The sequence below is a fragment of the Emys orbicularis genome, chromosome 3, assembly GCF_028017835.1.
Source record: "Emys orbicularis isolate rEmyOrb1 chromosome 3, rEmyOrb1.hap1, whole genome shotgun sequence".
Classification (NCBI taxonomy): Eukaryota; Metazoa; Chordata; order Testudines; family Emydidae; genus Emys; species Emys orbicularis.
Genome location: NC_088685.1, coordinates 121621436 through 121647894, shown reverse-complemented (window position 1 = coordinate 121647894; position 26459 = coordinate 121621436). Strand labels below are relative to the sequence as shown.

Below are 26459 nucleotides of genomic sequence, written 5' to 3'. Positions count from 1 at the left end.
ATACAATATCAAGGAGCATGTGTGTGTTTATTGTGGATGCCTATATCACTTGGGTGCATTGTGCCTTTACCCAGAAGAGAGAATTACAGGTAGTTAGTACAGATCCATTTCTTCAAGTTGGTTTGGGCTTTAACAAAAATCTTGTGTGTCACTTTTTCTAATATTCACTTTATGATCCCTGACTGTAGCAAGTGGAGTGGATACCTGCTGAGTCAGCACTATCACCAGCTGATCACATCTTCTCCTTTTAAGATCACCTTTTTATAAGTAATAACTGGTATCTATTCTCTGTGATCTCAGAAAAGAGTCTTCCAAAAGGAGAGTAAATTACTGCATCACTTGATTAATAGTAAAGATTAATATTTTTTTAAGTCATAATCATAAGGGAGGGGCAGAGAATAACTATTATTGCAATTTCTTGTAACTGGTTTGTTTTTTTGGTACACCACATTGAAACTAGAACATTATTCAAGAACACCCATCACAGTGCTTAACAAGATTTAATGTACATTTATTCTTAACATGTGGAACATATAAAGATTTTATACTGAATAAATGATATTCATTAAGCCAGAGGAAAAGGAGGAATTTACATCAAGTTTTTTTTCCTTTTTAAACTACATTATCTTGAAATACAAATGCGGATTCTCATCACTGAAAAATCTTTGAAGTTGTGTTTCTTCCTTTTTTTCTGTATATTTTTTTTTGACTGTAGACTGGTAACCATTTTCTTAAATCAATCCATACGTAACCATTTCCACACCTTGATTTATAAAGCAAATTGTGATCGGCTGCTCTCCCGAAATAGAGCATGACTTTATACATACAGAAACTTGTACATTACCCTCGGGTTTTTTTGGAGATATGGCCCAAATGAAAGGGAAAAAAAATTCTACTGTCACTTTGGAGTTACCACATCATGGAAAAAAAACTAAAAACTTTGTACTTAAAAAAAAAAGATGAGGGCATGTTTAATGTACAACTTCTATATACATCACGGCCCTTAGGCAATAAAAAAAATATTTAAAAAAATGATTAAAGGAATTGTGAAGAACTGTCATTGTGGAAGGTCAAACAACAGATGCAGACAAGACAGTTCTGGTGAGGAAGCAATTTACGTTTATCGTCATCAGGTTTGTGTTTAAAATCTTTTAAACTTTAAAAACATTTTTTTGTTTTGCTCCTAGCCTAATGTAACCATTTCTCCTGTGGAGAAACCAATATCATTTTGTATTTTGACTACCGACTGACGTCCTCGTTGATCCCCTACACCTACATCACTAGAATTTTCTATTGCACAGAGCTTTGGGTGATGGTGTACAGGTTATTTTTATTTTTCCTTTTTTTGAAAAAATAAAACACACAGGAACTTGGTATGTTGGGTTTTTTTTCACCTTTTCATTTCAAAGTGGTGAGATTTCTTTCCCCCCCCATCATACAATGGTTTGCCACAATTTTTTTTTAAAGTCACTAGTTCGCTTCCCAAAAAATATGTAATACAAACATGGAAAAGAACATTGAAAAGGATAATCTATGGAAAAAAAGTGTGACCTTTGAATGTACTAGACAGCAACTTTGGTTAAAAAAAATAAAATAAAAAGATGTACTTATACACATAGACAGCAAATATTAATTTCATAACTGTTCAAATTAATAATTTCTTTAATTTCCAATTGGTAAATAGTGAATGGGGCAGAGGAGCAAAGATTCTTTTTTTTCTTTCTTCCTACGCTGGATAAACAAGAACAGAAAACAGCCAGTTATATGTGACCCTCTAATCTCCACTCACACATGCTTGGCTTCTCACTTATGTCATAACTGCCCAATCTGAAAAAGTACATCACAGATGACAGATGCAACCAGAGAGTTCAGGACAGCAGATATTGAGATATCCAGCAAACGACCCTCATGCAAAAGGAACTCTGAGCGGTTCTCGTCCACTCTAGCCATGGCTAGCAAAGCCTTGGCTGCCCTGCACATCATGTCTACGCTAGGTGGCTCCAGAGGTGGAGGCTGCATGTGCATGAGGTTATGCTGGCTCTGTTGGTACTGGGCCATAGTGACCCCATCCTCCAAGAAACTTATCAAATTTCCAATGCTTCCCTTCTGCACAGCTATTGCCCTTGCTGCTAACATGTCCCCCTGGGCAAGGTTCGATAAGAGAGCCATGGACATTTCTCGGCAGACTGGGTTTTTGCGGTCCCCAACGTACCTAACTAAAGTAGCGTAGAGTTTCTCCTGACGACTGAATGGGGGAGTGGCCAAGATAAGGTCCACATTATTGTCTTGGATACTGAGCTTACACAGGGTCTCCAGCACAAGTCTTTGAGGCGATAGGACTGAGTTGGGCCCCACGGTTGGAAAAGGATCCTGTGCCTCTGCAGATGGGCACACCATCCAGTGCAGCAAGCCATCCAAAATTGGCAAACAGATGCTTTCTGTATAAGCAGACAAGTCTAGCTGCCCAGAAATGTTGGCTAATGTGACCAATGTATTATCCCTCAAGACCTCGAGGCAGTCCCACCACCACTCATCCTTGCTGCAGGCCACCCCTTTGTCCTCCTCTTCCTCTTTCTCATATGTCTGTGGCGCTCGCTTTCTTTCCGGATGCTCATGGTGAAGGAGGATCAACTTTCCCAGGATCAGCACCAAGCCTGGATGTTTGGACATTTCGGCGTCATTGCCAGGCACAAAAGACAAGCTACGGACAATATTTGACACACAGATGCAGCGTTTAGCCAAGGAGTCTTGCCAATGAGTTATGGTGCATAGAGGAGTCTCATCCCGGCTCCTTGGCTCATCTTCTAGCAGTTTAATATTCCGGTGGCTTTTGGCTTGATGGATCCCAAAGGGAAATTTACTGCTCTCTGTCTGGGAACCAGGGTTTGAATCTTCGGGCAATGCTCCTGGTCGAGCTGACAGGACATCATCGATGGTAGCTGTTATACTTTTTTCCTGTTGTTCTTCAGGTTCACCTTTCCCCTCCAGATCCTTCTTTTTGCTTGGAGAGTTCAAGGGCGGAGGGGCCCTCCTTCGTGGAGGAATCTCCATCTTGCTCTCAAAGTGAGTCTGGATGTGTTCAGTAGTATCACCCCCACCAAGCTGCCAGTGGAGAAGCCCACTGTTGAATTCCTGAACACGCCCCAGTTTGTCAGATCTGTCAACAACAAATAGATTATTTTTCTTTACAATCTTTATTGGCAGCTTGTCAAATTTACTGGCTTGTTTTGGCCTCTCACTTGGATCAGCAATGGCACTGGGAGTGGCAAAAACAGTGCTCTTTTCTTCTCCTTCTATTTTTTCAATTTCATCTTCCTCCTCCTCCTCTTCATCCTCCTCCTCATCTTCATCAAAGTAGTCAATACATTCATCATTTCCCTCCTCTTTTCCAGTATCCACTGCCAAGGACTGGCTGTCATCCTTCTTGACTGCGTTGTGATCAAGTGCTTTGTGACCTGGATCTCCCACTTCATATTCCGTAAGGATTCCAAAAATGTCAATCAGGCATTTTCTAAAATATTCTACCAAAAGCTCAAGAAATCCAGATAACTGGAGAGAGAAAAAATAAAACACAAGTAAAAAAATCAGATGAACATTTTAGACTGCATGGAATTTGTTAGTAGCAATGAGCATATTCCAATATGTGTTAACTATGTATGCTAAACAATCTGTTCCAGCTTGTATTTAGCAGTGACACTCTGAGTTAGTTTCCAGACCTGAAGAAGAGCTCTGTGTAAGTGTCATAACTATAAAAGGAAGGGTAACAGCTCTCTGTGTACAGTACTAAAATCCCTCCTGGTCAGAGACTCCAAAATCCTTTTACCTGTAAAGGGTTAAGAAGCTCGGATAACCTGGCTGACACCTGACCCAGAGGACCAATGAGGGGACAAGATACTTTCAAATCTTGGGGGGGGAAAGGCTTTTGTGTGTGTCCTTTGTTTAAGGGGTTGTTCGCTCTTGGGACTGAGAGGGACCAGACATCAATCCAGGTTCTCCCCATCTTTCTAAACAAGTCTCTCTTATTTCAAAATTGTAAGTAAAAGCCAGGCAAGGCGTCTTAGATTTACTTTGTTTTCTCAACTTGTAAATGTACCTTTTACCAGAGTGCTTATCTTGTTTGCTATACTTTGAACCTAAGACAGAGGGGATTCCTCTGAGCTCTTTAAGTTTGATTACCCTGTAAAGTTATTTTCCATACTGATTTTGCAGAGATGATTTTTACCTTTTGCTTTAATTAAAAGCCTTCTTTTTAAGAACCTGATTGATTTCTCCTTGTTTTAAGATCCAAAGGGGGTTTGGATCTGTATTCACCAGGAGTTGGTGAAAGGAAGGAGGGGGGAAGGGTCAATTTCTCCTTGTTTAAGATCCAAGCAGTTTGGATCTGTATTCACCAGGGAATTGGTGAAAGGTTTCTCAAGGCTTCCCAGGGAGGGAATTCTTAAGATGGTGGCAGCGGACCAGAGCTAAGCTGGTAGATAAGCTTAGCAGTTTTCATGCAGGCCCCTACATTTGTACCCTAAAGTTCAAAGTAGGGATACAGCCTTGACAGTAAGCTTGAAAGCTTATCTCTCTCACCAACAGAAGTTGGTCCAATAAAAGATATTATCTCACCCACCTTGCTTCTGTAATATCCTGGGACCAACCTGGCTACAACAACACTGCATACATATTTCTATGAACGTTTTCACACATCCTACAAACTACTGACAGCCAAGCCTTGAATGACAAACATTTACTAAGGGAAATTCTTCTTCCCTTCTGTCCACTCCTGAATTGGTGTAAACTGTCATAGCTCCTCTGACTTCACCTGAGCTAAGATGATCTACATACATTAAGGACCTGACCTACTGTCTCTAAACCAACTTTCCAATATGTGGGACTCTGGCAATGCTGATTCTAGGAGTTGATATTCTCCCCCCTGTAAGATGTATATAGCAGAACAGTTTTCATTATGTCCATGCATATTTGAAAGCTGTTACCGGCAGGCAGTTCTCTATGCTGTAAGATACCCTCAAAAGTAGTTTTCGTTTGTGTTTAAACCTGGATTAATGTGTAATTATTGCACTACTGGAGGGCAACACTTGGATTCCTGGTGCTGGTTCACCCTCTGTGGCTTTATGTCAAAGATGAATTACTGTTACTACATTCAGTCCCAAACATCTGCCTATTAATTGTTCTTATTAACTATGGAATAATAATCCAGGATCCTAGAAATCCATTTGCCATGGAAAAACATGGAATTTGCATTTTTACAGAGACTCTTTAGTTTTTACATTTTGTGAAAAAATAAAAACATGTATTAACTACTGACTAAATTTTACTGAAATACCACTGTCACTTATTCAATGCACGGAACCTCCCTCTCTTGTTGTTGATTTCTGAATGTGCTTAAAATGAACATGCTCCAATAAACTGCTTCCGGTGTATTCAGGTTACTCAATGGTGTATAGGGGTTCGTGTTTTAATGGATCTCAAATTTCATTTCAGCCTTCAGATGTAATTTAAGTTATGAAAAGATGCCGAAAACTTTAAAAATCACCCCTAAAGACCATGTCACTGAGTTTGGCAAGGACAAATTTCATGCTGATGATAATGTGTTGTTCTGTACTGTATGCAGCAAGGCTGTAGATTACATTCAAATTGTAGAACACATGGAAAGTGCTAAACATAAATGTTTATGACAAGAATGGAAAGGAAAGGAAAACAAGAGGCTCAAACAGTGGGGCCATTGACAACAGTGAAGAAACAATGCGCTGTGACTGGATTATTCCAGTGTTTTTGTGCATTTAAAAAAAACCCCTATTTTCTGAAAATATAGAATACAGACACAGAAGTATTTGGTATACGTAAGAAATACAAATTGAAATTCTATTAATTTTATTATAATGATTGATGGCACTGGTAGGCTTCAAACTTACTTAATTGTAAATATATCAATAAAACATTGTGTTCAACTGATACATATATATATTGTGGCTTGGGAAACTAAAGTTCAGCGTTTAACTTTAATCATGGAAAAGCACAGATTTTAATGTTTTTTTTATTAGAGAATGTTGCTTTTTTCTATCATGGAAAACTAGGATCCCTGATAATAACTATTCAGTGAAAATATATACTTTTCTCTGGATGTCCCATCTTACATCCAATTTCTATTTTTCTACAATAGTTTTATTTTATTGGGTGGACAAATATGTTCATATTCCATGGTTCTCTTAAGACTTCCAAACCCTCAACTATTTAAAAAAAACCCACCCCAAATAAAAATCTACATTTAACAACTGCAGAAACATCATATGGAATCTTGATCAGCAGTTCAAATCAAGCCCAAGACAATAATACCCAAAAAATCATAACTAACTGATGGCTGTACAGTGTTTTGTGTGAAATAAATTGAAGGTTTTAGACCCAAGTCTAGTAGACTATATTAAAAATTCCCACCAAACTGGCACAGAACCCCAGCAAAAAAGCCAAGGATTAAATGGGTCATAGAAACTAAATTTAATAGAAACTAAATAGACTCTATTCTACATAGCATAGGTTCTTATACCATACTCATCACCATAGTATCTGCTACCTTGACTTCTAGAACAGGACTGAAAAACACTGGAAGGTACTGTAGGAGAAGCTTACACCATTAGATCTTATGTTATACATGGCTTGTAGATAAATAGTGGATTTTGGTTTTAGCAGCATTATCGATCTGACACCTTCTGTGAAAACGTAATTCCTCATTTTTTAAAATCAGTATCCTGATATGCCCGGTGCTAACAACCAATGTGTGTTTTTAGTGTACCTGACCCGAAGAATACCTCAAATCAGTTTCATGCACAGTTTTGTAATGCCTCCCTTTTCTGCAACACCCACTTTGCCAGACCACTGACCTATTGTAGTTTCCCTGGATTGCCCATATGTCACAGTAATGAGTATGTATTCATGGACATTGCCTTCTCCCAATGCTGCAATGCTCCTATCCCTCAACTGTCCATTTTCACAAGGGATACTCCTCATTTTAAGGTTATAATTTACCCCATCCCACACTAGCCTGGGTTCCTCTTGTAGTTCATTGATGTTCAATCAGCAAAATTGAGATTATAGAATCTTTTAATTTACATTTTTAATTTAAGCTAATGATAATTAATTTTAATGGACTCACTCAATCATTTTCCTGTGTCCCTCAATTCAGATTTTTGACTTTATCAGGTTGAGAGGTAAAGTGCCATCTCACCTACCTGCGAAAGGTTGAAAGTAGCAACAGTGCTGTCATCATACAGAAGAATATTAATAGTGTCTAGAGCCCAGGTACTTTCAGCCAAAAGGCCAGATTTAAGAGACATCATCACTCGCCAGGCCTCAGGAGTTACTGGAGAATGAGAGAAGAAAAAAATATTAGAAGCAGTGCTTTCTAGAGGAGAGCTGGTGGACTTTCAAGAGAAACTTCTGACATGCTGACTTTAGAGAATACAAACAAGGTGGTCTGCTAAACAGGGTGTGCTCAGGTTCTACATTATGGCACTCAGCATCACTGCTTCCACCATGTGGTCCAGTTCATCTTCTGCCTTTCTGGCAGAACAGATGTGAGCCTTGTTTCTAGTGTTTGAAACTGGCAGTTTTTCTTGCCTTTCCTCGTGGTGAGATACTTTTACTAATGTTTGAGTAGTCGAAAAAATCTATGAAACAAGTTAAATAAAACGAAGAGTCCAATGATCATTTTGTTTCTGCCCTTTACTCCTGTGTTGGGGTAGCAGCTGGAAGGAATGCTGAGTGTATCTTTATCACACTGAGATGTATTTAATTGGTAAAGCACACTGAAGAGATCATACAGTAAAGTATTCAAAAGCAGTGAAAACAGCCAGGTGTCTCAGTGACTGCTATGCTGGTAACTCAGGAACTTGGCTGAGGAGACTGATATGATGGAAGCTGCAACTAAGAGGGCCTCACATATGTCATCTACCATCAGTATGGGGCAGAGGAAAGGACAGAACGGAACAACAGAAAGGACATGAACAGAAGTGGGAACTTGAACGAGTGAAGTGTAGTAATGGGTTCAGTCAAAATAGGAAATTTTGGGGAATAATGTGGAAAAAAATTATAAACTCTCAATTGTACAAGAGTAAACATTATGGGAGTGAGCACTAAATCATAGTTGATGCTATAAAACAATCTCCCCCCAAAAGATTAAAATAATTCTTTAATTTAAAAAACAGTCTTTCTTAAGATTATTTGAGAGATTTTTAAGAATATTTTCCATGCTCGTCTATGAGATTCAACCCGGGTCTATCCAAATGTTAAAGAAGTCCCAACTGTGATAAATATATAGTGCATGACTCAAGTCACTGAGGATCTTACACTAACATCCCTGCACTGGACAGACGATTACACAGCATGGCAAGTCAGAATGGCCTCTTGAATCTTACCAGTATGATTTCACACTAACATGTTTCCACCTTCCCACAAAATATCACCTCTAACAGCACATTCCTAGGAGATACCTAGGAGATAACTTCAAGTGCATTCGCCCCTCAGCCACAGAAAACCCATCTCCACCACTAATACAAAGCCTTGCCATCAGAGTTGCAGGGGAAATTCTTATCCTGGCTGGATATAAGGCTTGCCATTAAAAAACAAAAGGCCATTTAATGAAGGTGTGTGAATGTCAGTAAACAGTGCAACAACACTGTGCTTTGGTATGCTTTCTGTGCCACAAGAACAAACTTTGCCCAACTGATGGTTGTACGGACCATTCCAGAGGTGCTGTAGGGTAGCAGCTAACATATGGAATTTGAGAGTCTAAACTGCCTTAATACGAAGAGAGACCTGTGGAGACTACAGGGCTCAACATTCCATGCTCCTTTTGTTCCCAGCTGCTGATGTCCAATGTAGCATTTGCTGAGCTGTATTTGACCTGTGGGATGACCACTCATGCTGTACTATTTTTTTGGTGCTATTATGTTTTAACAGACACAATCACTTTACATTTAGCTGAGTTAACTTTCTAAGCAAGGTCATAAACTCAAAGTGGAAAAAGAAAATCAAAACTGAAACCAGATTCTTTATAACTATTTCTGTATTTAGACCTTTGTTTGATGCTCACCAATATCTTTTGAGGTAATCTTTCGTCTTGGTTTTAAGACTGGTTGCGATGCTTCTACGGAGCCTGGAGGGAAAGTAATTTCTCGCCTAATTGGTGGTGGCTGGGGTGGAGGTCCTGTGACTTGTGACACTGGAACTGTGGGTATAACCTTCTGCATCTTCATAGAGGGTAGGAAAGGAGACTTGCTTGGAGACATACGGTTCTCTAAAGAGCGCTGGAAGGATGCTGGACTTGGAGCCCTAGAGATGTGGTTTGGCATTGAGGGTGGTGTCTGGTAGGACGACTGAGGAGGTCGAGTGATAGGCTGCATGGAGGCTGAGGATGACATGTAAGAAGGCTGACGTTGGTTGACATGAGAAGGCCACTGACTCTCATGGTTTATTCTCTGGTCAGGTACCATCATATCATCAGTGCGGTTCATCCCTGGATAGGGTGGGGCCTGTGCAGGGCCTCCAGGGCCTTGCCTGTTCTGGTAAGGGTAAGGCATATCATTTCGTGTTGGCCACATATTCTGCTGAGGACCTTCACTGGTGGATGATGACTGCATGGGGCCACCAATCATCTGTGGGGGTATTCCATGCTGCTGGATTTGTCCGGGGCCCTGCATCCTCTCCCTGTTATAAGGATATGGATACTGTCCCTGGATAGGCCTCCTGTCTGATCCAGAGTAAGTGTTGCTGTACTGGTTATACATTTCTTGCTGCTGATTGCCATACTGCATGTTATACATATCCCCTTCATGGCGTTTTGCTGGAGGCCCATACATGCCATCCATATGACGCTTATAGTTCTGAAAAAGAATGTTTTGGAGAAAAAAGCTCAATCATATTGACAGTCAGGAGTGATATTTAATATGTAATTAAAAAAAATTACTGGCATCCTTAGATTCCATGACACTAATATAACGGCAGCATTTCAGAATGAGCACGCTACACAGGAGGTGGTAAAATAGTAATTTTATAATTATTTTTTGAACAAAAGGTTTGTTTCTTTTCCTATCATACAAAACATATATGAACTGGCAGAAAGCTCATTTTAAAAATCTAAAATTCTTAGGACTGCACAGAATGCTGCTTATAGAGTCAAGCTAGCAATGCTATGGTTATGGTTGAGCCAGCTTGCATTTTAAGACCCTACTTTGATGTGCTTATAAACTTATATTTAAAAAAAATTACCTCTGGCTAAAATTTCTCATGTTAGCTCTCAATCCAGGGGTGAATTTTTTGCAAGTTTGATAAAATTCTATTGCTCACTTAGGACACATCTAGGCATGAAAAAGAAATGATCTTCACCAGCTAAGGTATTTTTTCAGTTTTTTTATGCTCAAACTACCAAAAAAAGTCTTTTTAAAGTTTCAGATTTGTCACAGACTTAGTCTTCTTGGAGGACAAGTTTTGAAAGCCTTCTAACATCCCAAAGCACGATGCTTCTGCAAGTATGTATCCAGGACACTGGAGTTTGAAACAGAGTATAAGTCAGGCAAAACAGGCTGACTGGTGGGAGAAACACCCATCTCAGTTATGTCTGGTGTTCCAAAACCTCCACTCATCCCTGCCAAGAAGATGAATCCCTCTCCCTGAATCCCCTAATCACATTTCATGTCTGATTATTCCAGCAGTTAAATTCAAACATTCTATTTTATTCTAGATAGGTGCTTATATGGTGCTCATCACTGTAGTAATGTACTCCTGGAAGGTGTTCAGATAAGTCACATGACTAACATCTGTCATGTGTGGTTCTTTATGTCTCTGAGCATCCTCCCTCTGAAGGGGGAGAACAGTGGGCACAATGTAGTGTTTTGTTTTGATAGGGGTTGATATTTTGTTTTAAAAAGTACATGCTGCTCTGTGTTTATGTTAGAGAAGGCAGGGCGAAGAACTGCACCTTGCACTTTGAGTGGAAGGTGGAGAGGTTTGTAATGGTCTTTAGTTCCTGGGGGAGTTTGCTTCACAGTTCGAGCCACACTGAATGCCATGAGGCAAAAAATGTGAATTAAATGTGCAGTTTTTTGAATATATGATCTATGGTAAGCTCAAAGTTATGGCTCCCACAGAAACCTTAACTCAGTCACATTGCACAATGTATACTAATGTACTAAAGTTAACATCATATAAAATTCTATATGCATGCAACGTGGGTCAGTTAGAATTGCTCTGGGAACCATTAACTCTCATTTTCTGACTTTGGTGCATGTAAAGTCCTAACCACTGAATTGCATGAACGTTTTAATTTGCCACTGAGTTGTCAAGCTATTTCAGAAACAAAGGGTCCATGGCCAGCTTTAGGTCCTACACATCTATGTAATATACTGGGTCTGTGACATGAACTCTAATGCAAGACACAGAAAAACAGGCATCATGTAAAAATTGTCTAAGTTGAACCACAATTTCAAATTCAATGGTTATGCATAAATCCACTTAGACCCTGATCCTGCAACACTTGTGCACATACTAATTTAAAACATGCGAGTAATCCCACTTCAGTGGGACTTCTGACATGATTTAAAGTTAAACATGGATGTGTTTGGTGGATTGGGATCTCAGACAGTCAGATAACTCAGAGGGAGGATATAGATGTAAAAAGGGGTATAGCAGGACAAAAAGGCAGCATGTCAATGGCACCTCTAAAGGAGGGTCCCACTATGGTAATTCAGCCATTAACTCCCACCAAACCCTACGTCACACCACCAGCCTAACCTTAACTTTGTCCTCTAATACGTGACAAAATATACAAAAAGGTCAAAATAATACATTATTCAGACACTACTGGAAATGGATACCTAGAATAGGAAATGAGATTTTATATTTTCTTAATAATGTTAGTTTGACTATATATTTTTGCAAAGTTTAGGGCATTCCCGTCTTTAATGAGAACCTCGTTAGCTCATTCGCTGGATACCGTAGTGTGGGGTATCACAGGCTACTTTTGTTATTGATCTTTGTAATTTCTCCACTAAATCACCCCAAATTGCTAAAAACGCTGCTCCTCAGCAAGACCAACAAAACAAATGTGGAGTTTCTTGACCATGACATTTTGGAGATAGTATGAGAGAAAAAAGAGAAGTATAACATTTCAAAAGTGAATTTTAGATACATTTTCAAAACCCTGCAACTTTAGAGCTTCACTTCTGATTTTGACTGAACTTCCTAGAAAACCTCTGCCCCACACTGAGATGTGGTATGTGAAATTTCAGGAAGATAAATTTATTTTTGGGGAATCCTGGCATGTTTGAAAATCTGTCTTATTCTAGCAACCTAGCACCAGCCATAATTACAGAGTGAGTACCAACCGCTTTATCATACATAGAGGTGAAATCCTAGCCCCACTGAAGTCAATGGGATTTCTGCCAATGACTTTAATGGGGCCAGGGTTTGCACACATATTACCAATACATTTACAAAACCTATGTCTAGAAACAGTACTCATATTTTCCTGCATATTCTGTATATTTTATATATTACAGAAAGGCTCAAAGGTTGGAATGTTTAAAATATTTTTTCAGTGTTAGTAATATATTGGAATATATCATCTGCTATACATTCAAAGTACATGTTCTCTCACATGCAGGTTTTATGATAGTCTTGGATTATCTGTGTGACACTCTATGCCAGCCTTAGCAACTATGACGCTTAGGTCTTTCTCTTCCTGCCAGACTTCCTTAGTTTCAGTTGCCTGCCTGACAGGAGTGCTTTCTGCTCTTCCAGTCAGCAACTTTCCTATTTGTCTCTGCAAGCTGGATGGTGCAATATTATCAGCCTATGATTCGCACTGTTTTGATCTACCTGCTTACTGTACCTGGGGCTTTCACCTGTTATGGATTCCACACCACAGAATCTTTGGGTGACCAGATGTCCCGATTTTATAGGGACAGTCCTGATTTTTGGGTCTTTTTCTTATATAGGCTCCTATTAACCCCCACCCCCTGTCCCGATTTTTCACATTTGCTGTCTGGTCACCCTACAGAATCTCAACTTTAAATTACACCCTTCAACATAACTAGTACATGGCCTTGTTCTCGCACATCCGCTGCTAAAATGGGCCCTGATTTTGGCCCACACTATGTTGCTCACCTGTGCGAAAACTACATGCATTTTAAGAATTTGTTTTAATTTCATATTATAAAGTGTATTTTTGGGGGGTTGATGTTTACAAAATAAATGTCATGAATATAAATGATTCCACCTCTTTTACCTGCTGCTGTGGATACATTCCAGGTTGATGTCCTCCATACGGTGGTTGTCCTGAAGGAGGTCCTTGCCCTGGATACTGCTGCCCATATGGTTCATGCCTAGAATGATGCATTCAAATCAGCACTTAGTACTGTTGGAACTTCCAAGCCACTGGAAAAATGAAATTGCTCTGATGATTCTACGCCTTAAAGATGGCCACCACCACGAAACATTCTCTTTTCCATACCACCTAATTTCCATACCAAGACTTTTAACACAGTGATGATAATTTAATTTTTTAGAATGGATGGTGACACCTTTTTGGGCATGCTGCCAAAGTTGTTTGACCCCCTACAAAGAAGTCAATGAGAGGAAAATTAAGAGACTCAGCAAACCCCCAACCTTCACAAAACCGATTAAATTCCTTGAATTCCAACAGTCAGGAGCTCTCATGTATTGCACTAATTCAGCACTAAGACTATTGGTGGAAGTCAGCCGCAAGGATGTACCAGAAGGAATTACTACACAGAGTATAATAAAGCAATATAGTTGTAACAGAATGAAGCAGGATAAATATTCTAGTAAATAAAATATCTGACCTACAGCGCAAAGAGGGTGCATTCAAATTCTAAAGAGTTTTAAAAAGTGGGTCTCATCAAGAAACCCACTTTATGGAACATTAAAGACTCTACTGAATATAAAAAATATTTTAAAAATTGGTTTAAACTGAATTTGTCATTTTCACTAGACCACAGTAGCACAAAATGAGTTTAAGTACAAACTATGAAAAATATTTCAAGGTGCTACACTTATGCGCTGGAACTTTTAATAAATAAATGTATGACGACTAAGGCCCTGTGTAAATAACGATTTCACAGACTGCAAGGAAATAGTGAAATTAGCCCAATACTGTGATTTTTCCAACAGTGGGGAGGCAGAAGCAGAAATGCCCAAGGGATATTGGAAAAATCACAGGGCTGGGCTAATTCGGTTGCTTGAGGGAGACCATGTGTGTGGGTGTGACCACATGGTGCTAGCCATCTGGCTCAGGCTGCCGTTGCTGCATCCTGTCCAGCCAACTAATGGAGAGATTGTCAGTGGTGCTGACAATGTGTGTTGATTAGGAGCCCTGGCCCACCCCACAGCAGCCTCTGGCAGGCCTGGGTGAGACACCATAGGAACTGAGACCAGGATCCACTATTTGGAGCATGAGCAGAGGGTAAGGGGGCTTCTTGCTCAGCAGGGAACCAGAGGCGTTGAAGGGGGCTCTGACCCGGCCGCTCCCACTCCTGCTGGTGACTGCTGTGGGGTGGGCCAGGGCGGGGCTTCTAACTGCTGGCTGGCCAGTCAGGAAGCAGCCACAGTGGCTGGGGCTGGAACTGAGAGTGGAGTGAAACAGGCCTCAATGGCCAGTGCCATGTGGTGGGATGGCCACTTCTGCCTCCCTACTGTTGGAAATATTGCAGCAGTGCCGACCCTGTGAAATCCCAACACTTACCTGTCATGATGATGTAATTTTTTTAAAACTTTCAATTTACAGATGGCCTCAATGAGGACACATTGTTCTTTTTTGAGGAATAGTATAGCAGTTAACGAAATACTGTGTCATAAAGTACAGAGTTAAGGTTGCACTTACAAACTTACCTGTGGCACTTCCTGATTTTTTGAGTGCTTAACTGGGCATACTTTTAATTAATTTTTTTTTTTAAATGAAACAGAAAATCATTTGAAGGGAAATACATGGAAAGCAGTAAGGATGATAAATACCTGGCGCTGATGGTGGATAGCAAATTGGATTTGAGCTTGCAGTGTGATACGGTAACACAACAAATATCAATTTCAGTATGGGTAGTGTACACAAAACCATCCTGTCACAGACCAAGATGTTAGCAGTCCCTTTGCATACAATACAAAAGAGACCACACCTAGAATTTTGAGCGCAGTTCTGGACACCAGAATACGTTCAAGGGCAATTCAGGAAAAAGGGGCAAAAAAGATGAAAGGGCTGGAGAATTTGACTTCTTAGAAAGAATTAAAAGAACTAACATGGCCTGATTTTCAAGGTGCTGAACATCCACAGCTCTCACTGATTTCTGTGGCTGTGGTAGGTGTTCAATATCTCCGAAAATCAAGCCAGACAGAGAGGTTATCTAAGCAATGTCAAAAGAACTACTTAACTGGTAGGAATTGTCTAGGGTTGTCTGAAATAATATAACAGAGTAATGAGATGAAACTGGGCAAAGGAAAATGGAGGCTCTAGATCAGGAAATGCTCCTTAAGTGTTAGTGTTACTTAGACTATAGAATGGCCACCACCTGAGCCTCAGAGTTTGTATAAGCCTCAAAGTTTGAAGAATTTAAAACTAGAATGGACAATTTGAGAATATAACGTCGTGTGCATCCTGTATTGGCACCAAATTGTGTGATTTCCTTTTCTAACATCTATAGCTCTATGGAAACACAAAATCAAATAGCTCTCCCAACCCAAAAACAAACCCAAAGGAAAAATCTCTATAGGAACACACAAACAAATAACACACCAAGCTGCTGAATATTCTGTTTACACACAAACAGTAGCTGCTAGGATTTAGGATTATCTGGTTAATGCAGATATTATAAACAGAGAAATCCATGTTCACCTCTGCTGGCCAGGGTAACGATTAGGAGAGTACATGCTTGGGTCACTGTTTGAAGGCACCATGTTGCTCTGACCAGGTGGTCCCATACTGCCTTCAGGACCCAGCCCATGATCCGACCTAAAAATGACAAAGGAAACCTCATTCTGTAAAAAGCACTTATTCTCCAAAATCGCCAAATCAGTAAAACTTAATGGAAAGGATTCTTCTGGCCTAAGACCTTCTGCTGGGACCTTTAATCTGGCTGACAACACAGCAACGTGGCTTTTGTTGAACAAAATGATTACAGTTGTGTTATTCTTTCCCTACTGCTTCAGCCTAGGATTGTGAAAACTGGCCTACTATTAACTTAGGAGGCCAATATTGTGCACTACATTGGCTGCCATCAGGAAATGTTAGCAATGAAGCAAAACCGTACAACTAATTGAAGGTAACAATGGGAAAAAAATGTTTCTACAGTTCTAGCTTGCAAAACATACTGCAAAAGTCAGTATACCCAAACACTCCCAAACCTTTCTGCCTGCTCCCAATGATCAGACATCAGTGATTCTATGGATTTAAAAAAACAACAACACTTTCCCAGGATAAGGAAAAGGGGGGAAAAATTGGTTTTACTTCACTGAAATTTGGACCTATGGGGATCTAAACCTTCAGCCACTGAACCTCAGTACAGAGGATCACTATGGTCACACACTTGAAGAGCATCAGAGGGGTAGCCGTGTTAGTCTGAATCTGTAAAAAGTAACAGAGGGTCCTGTGGCACCTTTAAGACTAACAGAAGTATTGGAAGCATTAGCTTTCGTGGGTAAGAACCTCACTTCCTCAGATGCAAGATTCTTCACTTGCATCTGAAGAAGTGAGGTTCTTACCCACGAAAGCTTATGCTCCCAATACTTCTGTTAGTCTTAAAGGTGCCACAGGACCCTCTGTTACTTTTTACTTGAAGAGCAGTGTCCCTACAGCACAGTATAGACCCTGAAAGCTCCAAATGAAGTTCTAGTCACCAGCAGACCAAAGAAAACATTTTTAAGATGTATATTTTGTTTTTTATATTAAAAAAATCAACATCTTCCGTTTAGGTATGAACAGGGCAAGAGGACTAACACAAGTGCTACTTTAGCAAGCCACAGCACAACACAACAGCGTGCAAAAAGCAGCTGTCAAGCAGACCCACTTGCTGATCAGCTATAGGTTGAGTGATTTCTGAAGTGTGACAACTCTTTTCCTATTAATTTCGGCAAAAAGCTAGACTCTCTCATTACCCGTGGCTTGACTCCCAGTGATTTAGTAAGCAGCTGCAGGAAGTGAGGGCTGCTAGGTTCTCTGTAAAGGACAATGGGGCAAAGGAGAAGACGACAGGATCATTTTCACTAACTTCGCTGAAGATTGACTCACCTCCTGTCATAGCCACCTCCATAAGAGAACTGCTGCCGCTGGCTCATGCTCATGGTGGACATTGCTCCAGATGGAGTCTGGTTATAGATATCCTGTATTCCACTATTGGGCATTTGTCCAGGGGCCATGAAGGGCTCACTGCTTCCAGGCACTGCAATAATAAGTAAAAATGGAAGAACTGCAAATTAAACATCTTATTTTTGGTGTTCAAAGATGAGCTTCCAAGGTCTGTTAAATGACATCATTTGAAAAAACGCCTGAAGCCCTAACTGCCACGCAGAATTACTAGGTGTCTGACAAGCTCTAGGAGAGTGATGAAAGCAAATAAATCAGCACTATCAATAAGATGGAACAGCAAGGTGGTCAGAATATCAAATAACTTCAAATGAAAAAAATCAGATTTGGAATCACGTTAGAGAATTAAACCCATCAGGTAGAAAGCTTTCTTCTTCCTCAGTGTCCTAAAGACTCAAGCTGGACTCTGTTCACACTTGCTCTTCTTAGCCCAACAATGTTGACTCAAACTCAAATCTCTAGATATCAGAAAGGCTTATGCGCTAGCCTCATGGCTTTAATTAGCACCCAGTAGCCACAGGGCTGTTTTCTTTCCCTTTCCCAAAATGGGGTTGATATCTGTGCAGAGGACCCTGTATCCTGGAGGTATCCCCCTGGGCAAGGTAGGTACAATTCTAAGGGTCCAAGAAGAGACTTGGTCAGCACCAGCCATGACATCATTTAGTAACAAAGGATTCAGGGAAGTAGCCCCATCTCACCTCTCTAGTTTGAGATAGCTGACATAAAAAAACAGAGGTGAGGATGAAGGTAAGGAGGCAAAGGCTCGTCTTGGAAAGGAAGAATAGGACTTCTCCAAGAACCAAGCTTTCCACTTTCTGTCACTTGCTGCCTTAGAGCAGGCCAGATTTGTAACTAAAGCAATGGAAAGAATAGTAGGTGAGAGAACTAGGCACCCTTATAATAAAGAATCAAAGAAGCAATTCTATTAATTCCAGGAGCTAGAGATTAGGTATATGCATGATAAAAGGGTATTTAAAAATGCTACAGGAAGCCCTGGAATTGTTCCCCAGGTTTTGTATGCAATCACCACCTTGCCAAACTCTTTTATAAATGCAGAGACACCATCAGCAGAATGAGCTGAGTGAGGGAACAGATCTGAATCACATGTGATGATCTTTCCAAGAAGCCTGAGATGACATGACACAACTAATTTTCACTTGTGACCTAATCTAAATGAGAAATAAATGGGTATGTGCAGTAAACCAACCTGATCTCAAGATGACCGTGGAAATCAAAATAAGTTTAAGCCGGAAAGGATGTTATTTCCCCTGAAGTTCTGCTGTACCAGGGTCCAGGGCAAAAGGCATGGGATTTAAAGGAAACATAAGGCCTCTACCCAGCTGCTGTTCCAAATGGTCTCATCAGCATCACTTTCTCTCTCTTTTTTTAAACTAGTGACGCCAGTACATCACCACTTCTTCTCCTCTCCCTGTTCTTTGTCCTTTTCCTCTCTGTTACCTCATCTTTCAGCTGCCACTTCATACTCTTAAACCTCCATCATCTGCTCTTCTCTCTTCTGCTCTTATGAACTGTGAACCTCTTCCTACCCTCCCCCTCCCCTATACACAAACATGTAGGAGAACAGTTCAAATTATTCTTAGATACTTTAAAATTCACAGAAAGACCCTGAGTGAAGTGCACCCGGGGACTGAGTTAGCTTTAGTGTTATTCTCATTTTTAACTTCCTAAAACACTAAACTTCGAATTATGTGGCACCTTTCACCACAGGATCTCAAAATGTCTAACAAACATTAATTAATTACACCTTGCAACACTTCTGTGTGCTACACAGTTAAGTATACCTATTTTACAGCTACGTAACCTGAGGTAAAGAGGTTAGGAGATTTGCTTAAAACTGCACAGTGAATTTGCAGTTGAACCATGATAGCACCTACGAGTTCTGACTCCCAGTTTCCTACTCTAACAATTAGAAATGCTATCCCAAGCTGTAATATAGTTTACTATATTCAAAGATGCTACTAGAGCATTAAAAAACCCCAGGCCCAACTAATTTAACCCGCTGATCCTTAGCGGTATAGTCCAGTCACAAACAGTACTGTGTAGTAGTCCTGAACAACCATTTTGGGATCCCGCTGAAGCCTGAAGCCTACACTTATATAATTTAACTTTGAGAGGGGGAAAAATGACCAGAGAAGACTGAGATGTGGTTACACTTCCTTTATTGCCGTGAAGATATGATGTTGCTGATGGCAATGATGCAAAGAGACTGGGAGAGCATGCAAAAAGAGCCACACCAAGCACATCTTGACAAATCAAAATACGTTGCTTGGATGAAACTAGGGAAGAACACACTGAGACTGCCACTTAGTAGATACCTTTTCTTATCCCACCAAAAGGGTCCTTATTCGGTTCATAGGGCATCCTTCCCATCATATCTGGCATGTTCATCCCTTGCTGGTATGGTGCATTTGGCGTCATGGAGTTTCGCTTCGGGAATGCAGAATCACTTACATCAGAAAAGGGATCGTGCACACTAACTGCACTGTTTCTAAATGGACAGACAAAATGGAGGCATTAATGTCATAGGAACACATGCAAGAAATTGTGATACCAGACCAGACTTTGGTCCTTCTAGTGTAGTATCCAGTCTTTGCTAGTAGCCAGCGCCAGATGCCTCAGAGAAAGGTGTAAGAAATGCCATAATAGACAATTATGGAATAACCTGCCCACAGGAAAAATTTCTTCCTACCCCTGCTTTTTCCTTAAGCATGAGGGATTTTTTTTATCCAATCTAATGTGAATGTGCATATTGCCATTAGTCACATAAAAGTCCTCACCTTTTTGGAATCCAGATCAACTGTTTGCCTCAATACCCTGAGGCAATGAGTTTCACACGTTAATTACGTATTGTGTCAAAAAGGTATTTCCTTCTATCAGTCTTAAATAGAGTTATCTTTCAATTTCACTCGGTGTCCCCTTGTTCTGGTATTATGACAAAGAATAAACAGCAGCACTTGATTTACCTTCTCAATACCATTAAATATTATGGACCAGCAGCAACCTTTGTGGCTTCAGCTAGCTTTATTATAAAGCCCTTATAAACATGGCTTGAAAACATGAGTTGCTCTGAGAACTGCCACATTTATTCTGAAGGCAAATGAGAATGTTTTTACAAATGGGAAAAAAATTAATCAAACTGTTTGAATGAGAGGTCATTAAAAAAGGTTTGCTACTACCCCTTCTATCTCTCCACATAGTCAGATCTCTTTGAAAACTTGTGCACCGATTACAGCTGAAGACAAGAGACTATAATTAAGCAAAGTTGTGAATGATTTTGTTGTGGATAGTCTAGATCTCAATCCTGCTCCCACTGACGCTGCTGAGAGTTTTTTGTCATAGACTTTAGTGGCAGAAGGATAAGGCGCTGTGTCTGCACAAGAACATTGCCCTTGGCTGGCTGACTGCTGCTTAATAAAAACACGAGGGTCCTTCTCTACAGAACGGTCCTCCTGCAGTTACCAGCTAGTTGATAACTAATAGAACTCTCCCTTTAGCTCAGGGGCAGGAGACTGTATGGTTAGAAGTGAAGGAGCATGGTTTTAGTCCTTGCTCTGCACATGTACATGGTTTATGATGGAAAGGACCATTATAAAGATGATCATGATCCCACTTTCAACTCAGAAAAATCCCCATGTTTAGAAATTTTAAGGTTAAGTATCACTGACAACTGAAGCATTGATTATCAACTCAGGAATTCTGTTTTTCCCAAATGTACGTTATTACGGGAATAGAAGGCAGAGCACTGATAACCATAGTTGCTGCAACTTGTTGCAGAGCAAGATGCAAAATGACCATGCAAAGATGCCCTTGGAAAGAACAAACATACAAAAACCCTGAATCTGCTTTTCTTTATACAAGTGACACCCTGATGGCACACTGTTCTACTCTATGTAGCAAGGGTAAGAAAGGTGAAATGAAGCATTGAGTTTTCAATACCTGCCGCCCTGCATGGGCGTCATCTGTCCATGAGGTGTTGATGCTGGTGTTGGAGGCTTCAAGTCGCCCGGCACTTCTGTCATGGAATTACTACCAGTAGACTGGGGAGTCTGTGGACCTTGTAGGGAACCAGAATTAGCTGGCAGATTTAAAATAAAGACATATTAGATATATCAAGCAATGTACTAGGGAAGCAGCAATTATCAAGGAGAAAAGAGTTATTTTAAAATGAGTCTTCTACTCTGCTTACACACTATGCATTTCAGTATGTCAGCCTTCCTGAGCATCCTCTGAGATTGGTATATTCAGTGTTGTACTATCCCCCATCTTTTCTAGAACTATGAATTTAGTCCACGGCCTAAAGCAACATGAATGGAAATCATCTAGGCAAAGGAGGACCTTTAATTTAAATAATAGGTCAGAGGGTACCCTGTTCATAAAATGACATAACTTCATCACATAATCAGTACCACAATACAAATATTTATATAGCAACTTTCACCCTGAAGGATTACTTTACTAACTCAACTGATACATAAACACTATATCAGGAGAACTTCATAATTTCATCTACCACTGAAATGCATCTCAGAGGTGAAATGTGGCAGCCAGTTAACAGTGCACAGCAACCTTACACAACCTATAAGATAGGATGAGAGAAATACTCTATGGAAAGAATACTGTATCCTTTTTTAAATATAGAGGGAACTTTAGTTAAGAAGAAAGCAATTACCAAAAATAGAATTTGAACAGAACACTGTGTATATCTTGTGAAAATAGCAACAGAAAGTTTAACAAGTGTTAGGACCTTGGTTTTACACATCATTCAAACAAGTACAGTATGAAAGGACATTGAAGTTCTTTGCTTCCACTCTGCACTTTCATAGCTGGTATTCTGCAGATGTCTTCCTCTGAACCATTTATTTCAAGGAAAAGGTATGCCCATGCTTAGTGTGTATATCTAGATTAGGTAATTCTGCAAGGCCACCCATTTCATCTGCAGCTGCACTTGTACTGAGATCTCAATGAGGGATGGAGAGCATTTGCACCGCCAGCACTCTTTCACCTTGTTAAGTGGCTACATTCTTACTATAATTACAAGGAGAGAGAGAGAGAATTCTGTGAAGAGTTCTATTCCAATGAGAATGAGCAGTTATATATGGCCCAATTAACTGAAGATATACAAAGCTAGTGATGGAATACATGCACAGTGTACCTTTTAAGTAAACCTATAGATACCCTTTTAACGTTAATACCAGACGGACATTTTCACTGCATGAGATATTAGAATATTTTCCCAACTAATTTAGTTTTAGAAATCTGCTAGATGAGACTATACAAGTCCATGTATAAGCTTTGGATCTGATTTGCCAAGCCCCCCTATTGACTTCAGTGGGAGTACCACCTGAGGGGGGCTTGCAGGATCAAATCCTTTAATGTAATTGCTGTAAACAAAGATTCACCAGAAGGAAAAACACAGAACTCTAGAATATTTAGAAAAAAAACCTTAACTTAGCCTTAACTTTGCATTTCCTGGTTTTTTTTCCCTAGCTGGCTACAATCTGTCATGTAAACTCTTCCGAGCGCCTGGCCTGTCTGCATGTGCTCAATGACTAAATGACAAAAATGTGTACACTGCTTCTAGGAGAAAAAACAGAAGGAGGCAGCAAGGTTTAATCTGTTCTGATTTCTGGGAAGGGACAGTGGGTCAGAGTTGGCCCCAAATCCTAGGAATCACACCATCTTGATGGATGCAGCTCACTCTTGCTTGAAGGATGCCTTGCTTCGTTTTGCTTCATTCACATCTGTATTGCATCTTGCCAGTATCCGGAAATAATTCCTGCTCCTGAAACATCAGGACCTTTGCGCAGCTTGTTTCATTAGTCCTAATGATGCTATCCTTGGTCCTCAACTTTCCCAACTGTATTTGGTTTATGCCCATATAGTAATGAAGTTCTAAAAGCTTTTAAAAATCACTGAGCCCATTAATATATTAAGAAAACCAAAACAAACACAACACAAAACTCATGTGCAATTAACGTTACATTTGACTGGGAACTTTGGGTACGTCTACCCTGCAAAAAAACCCCACTCTTGTGGCAGCAAGTCTCAGAGCCTGGCTTGCACTATGGGGCTAAAAAGAGCAATGTAGATGTTACTGCTCAGGCTGGAGTGCGGGCTCTGACACCCAGTGAGGGGGGAAGGTCTCAGAGCCCAGGCTCCAGCCTGTGCCTGAACATTTACACTGCTGTTTTTAGCCCTGTAGCATGAGCCCCGCGAGCCTGAGTCAGTTGACCTGGGCTCTGAGACTCACTGCTGCGGGGTTTGGTTTTTTTTTGGCAGTGTAGACATACCCTTCGGGTGCTACTGCAATACACATTTAAATAATAATACTAATGAAAATCACCATGTGCATACACAACAAACCCTTTGACTACATGAAAGAAATCGAGTGATTCAGCTGTCACACCCCCTCTCCCCTCCACCTTACATCTCAAACTATCCACTGACACAAAGCAAATTCTACATTACTTCCCTGAAAAGTGAAAAAAACTGAAACCATTTCTGAGTTAAGTTATACAGATTTTTAGAGTCAATATACTAGAACCAGGTAAGCATCCTAGCATGGCCCCATGCTATTTACTATAAAATACAATATTGCCTCACCCACTATATTTCAAGCTTCTCTCATGATGGGCCATTAAGTGCCAATTAAATGTTTCCCTAACCCACCCTGGGCAAGAAGAACTTAATTCAGATCTAAAAAATAAAGCTGACAGCAGTTAAAATATATTTGCAGTATTTATGGGTTGCATAAATACACCACATTTTTATTATAAAATAATAATACTCTGTTTTATAGTATGTCCTTATATAAACATGTCTGACTCAAAAAATCAGAAAGCAAAATGAGATACCCAGCTGAGAACTTGTAAGCCAAATTTCTACCTGCTGGCTGTTTTAAAAAAAATGAATGGTAACAAACAGCTGAAAAATGTGTTGTACAATAGAAATGCCAATACCAGCACAGTGAATGCAAGCTTCCCGAAACTACTTTGTCAATGTGCCTCAACTTTGACCTGGCAGGAGCACTTCTAGCGATGTGACAGCATTACAGTGTCTGTGCCTGTTAGGTTGTGGGGTGTCTACAAGGACATAAGTGTGTGTGATGTGGATCCTGGTCCACTAGAAAATGGACAGAGAACAACTGGTAGGCCACTGAACAGTTAATCTATGGTTTTTGAAGAGTGTTACTGTACAAAACACATTCTTCACAGCAGAAAAATCTAAGCTCCTCACTCAAAACAAAGGTTATTATAGACAGGGCAGACAGAATTGCCTATTATTAAGGTTGCCCGACACTTCTCATTATTATAAGACCCTGTTTTCAGCTGCTTATAACTTTGCCAAACTTTAACCATTTGGGCTGAAATTTTTCAGACCAGGTATCTGCTTCGGGATGAATTTTTTGTTTGTAAAGTTTCAGTCAAAATGGTTTAGTTGTTTCTGGGAATAAAGCTAAGGGAAAATACATTGTTTTACCCATTAAAAAAAATCTGGCAAGTATTCTTACAGAAGCTTTAGTGCACTCATGCTTTGGAACATGGACTTTAAATCTGGTGTGAGGCGATCTTTGTGTCAGTAGTGTGCCTTTTGCTGCCTTTGTGAAAGTCCGCCCTAGTCCTAAGCCTTTGAAAAGATCAGTTTGCACATGCTCAGGAGTGACTTGCTAGACCACAGCTCAACTCCCCCATGTTCCTGTCTGCACTGAGCATGCTCCAGTCTGGGTCTGGGCGGGACTTTCCCTGCAATTTCTGCTCCTGGTTGCTCTGGGCTGTGCTGGATCTGGGTCTGGGCTTGGAACAAACAGCAGCAAGTCCATCTCTTCTGTGCTCTCAATGCTCCTCCTGCTGGGCCCAGGCAGATGGGGAAGTTGCCTGAACTGAATGAAGAAAGGAAAAGACCCAGACCAGGAAGGATGCAGGGGTAGTAGACTGGGACAAGGAGCCTGGGAGGGGGGGAAGACTGCAATTGGAGGCTGGTGGCGGGAGAGAAGGGTCTGGCAGTTGGGGGAAGATTAAGACTTGCTGAGCAAAGAAACTAGGACTGAGACCCAGGAGGAAACAGGGGTGGGAGGACTGGGAACCAGCAGGTCAGGGGACTGAGTTTGTCTGAGGGATTACGGGGGGAGACTGGAGCTAACTGGGACTTGGAATCAATGGGGGGAGAGAAGTTGTCGGGGGGGAGATATAAGATGAAGACAGTGTGAGGGAATAGCTAGGACTGGCTGGGCAAAGAGAATGGGAAGAGGAGCTGGATGTTGGGGGACACTGAGATTGGATGAGAAGCCAGGGGAGGGAGACTGGGACTGGCAGCTAGCAGGAATGTGGAAGTGACTGGACATCAGAGGAAAGGAGATGAGAGACAGACTGGATGAGGAACTGGGAGAGGCGAAACTGGGACTGGCTGGGCAAGGAGACAGGAACTAATGATGGGGTGAGTGAGACTGGGATGGGGAGTTTAAAGGGTGGACTGTCTGGGTAACGACACCGAGACTAGGATGAGAAGCCTGAGGTGAAGATACTGAGACTGTCCGAATAAGAAGAATGGAACTGGGACAAGGAGCCAAGGGTAGGGAAGAGACAGGACAGGAACAGTGCAGAGGGAATGCAGCAGAGAGGGTCAAGGCAGAAGAATCTGTGCCCGCTACAGCACATTCCTCTCCAGAGACTGAAATGGAGCCAAGATTCCTGAGTCTCATTATTCCTCTGCTGTTGGCAAATATCTGTGAAACCAACTGGCAAAACAACTCATCGCCCTCTAGTGCTGGTCACATAGAGGATGACAACCTACTATTGCTATCAGTTATTCCATTAGCTCAAGAGGTCTGTTAGATGGAGCTAAAGGTTTCAACTGCTGATGAACCACATGGGTGTCAATAGGACACCACATGATGGAACTTATTTTTTTTCCCGTTTGCTTTTTAAAAAATCTTAGGATTTACACACAAAAAATCTTATGTTAAAAGAACATTATTATTAAGGTTGCAAACTCAAGCACTAAGAAGTTAGGAAATGCCAGAATTAAGGTTGTCTGTGCTATTTAATTGACCCCTTGTGCGTACGCATTATGATTC

General features: G+C 40.7%; 1 protein-coding gene across 3 annotated transcripts in view; it reads right to left on the bottom strand.

Annotated features, from left to right (window-relative positions):
• Window positions 1-691: 691 nt before the first annotated feature.
• The window catches only part of ARID1B (AT-rich interaction domain 1B), a 412174-nt gene continuing 386406 nt past the window's right edge, over window positions 692-26459 (bottom strand). For all 3 annotated transcript variants that reach the window (XM_065400299.1, XM_065400297.1, XM_065400298.1), the window contains 7 exons: window positions 21323-21461; window positions 19702-19874; window positions 17291-17441; window positions 13283-13379; window positions 9092-9881; window positions 7230-7360; window positions 692-3549 (listed from right to left, as the gene is read on the bottom strand). In XM_065400299.1, the coding sequence (XP_065256371.1) occupies window positions 1813-3549; window positions 7230-7360; window positions 9092-9881; window positions 13283-13379; window positions 17291-17441; window positions 19702-19874; window positions 21323-21461 (3218 nt within the window). In that variant the 3' untranslated portion in view covers window positions 692-1812. The remainder of the gene's footprint in view (window positions 3550-7229; window positions 7361-9091; window positions 9882-13282; window positions 13380-17290; window positions 17442-19701; window positions 19875-21322; window positions 21462-26459) is intronic.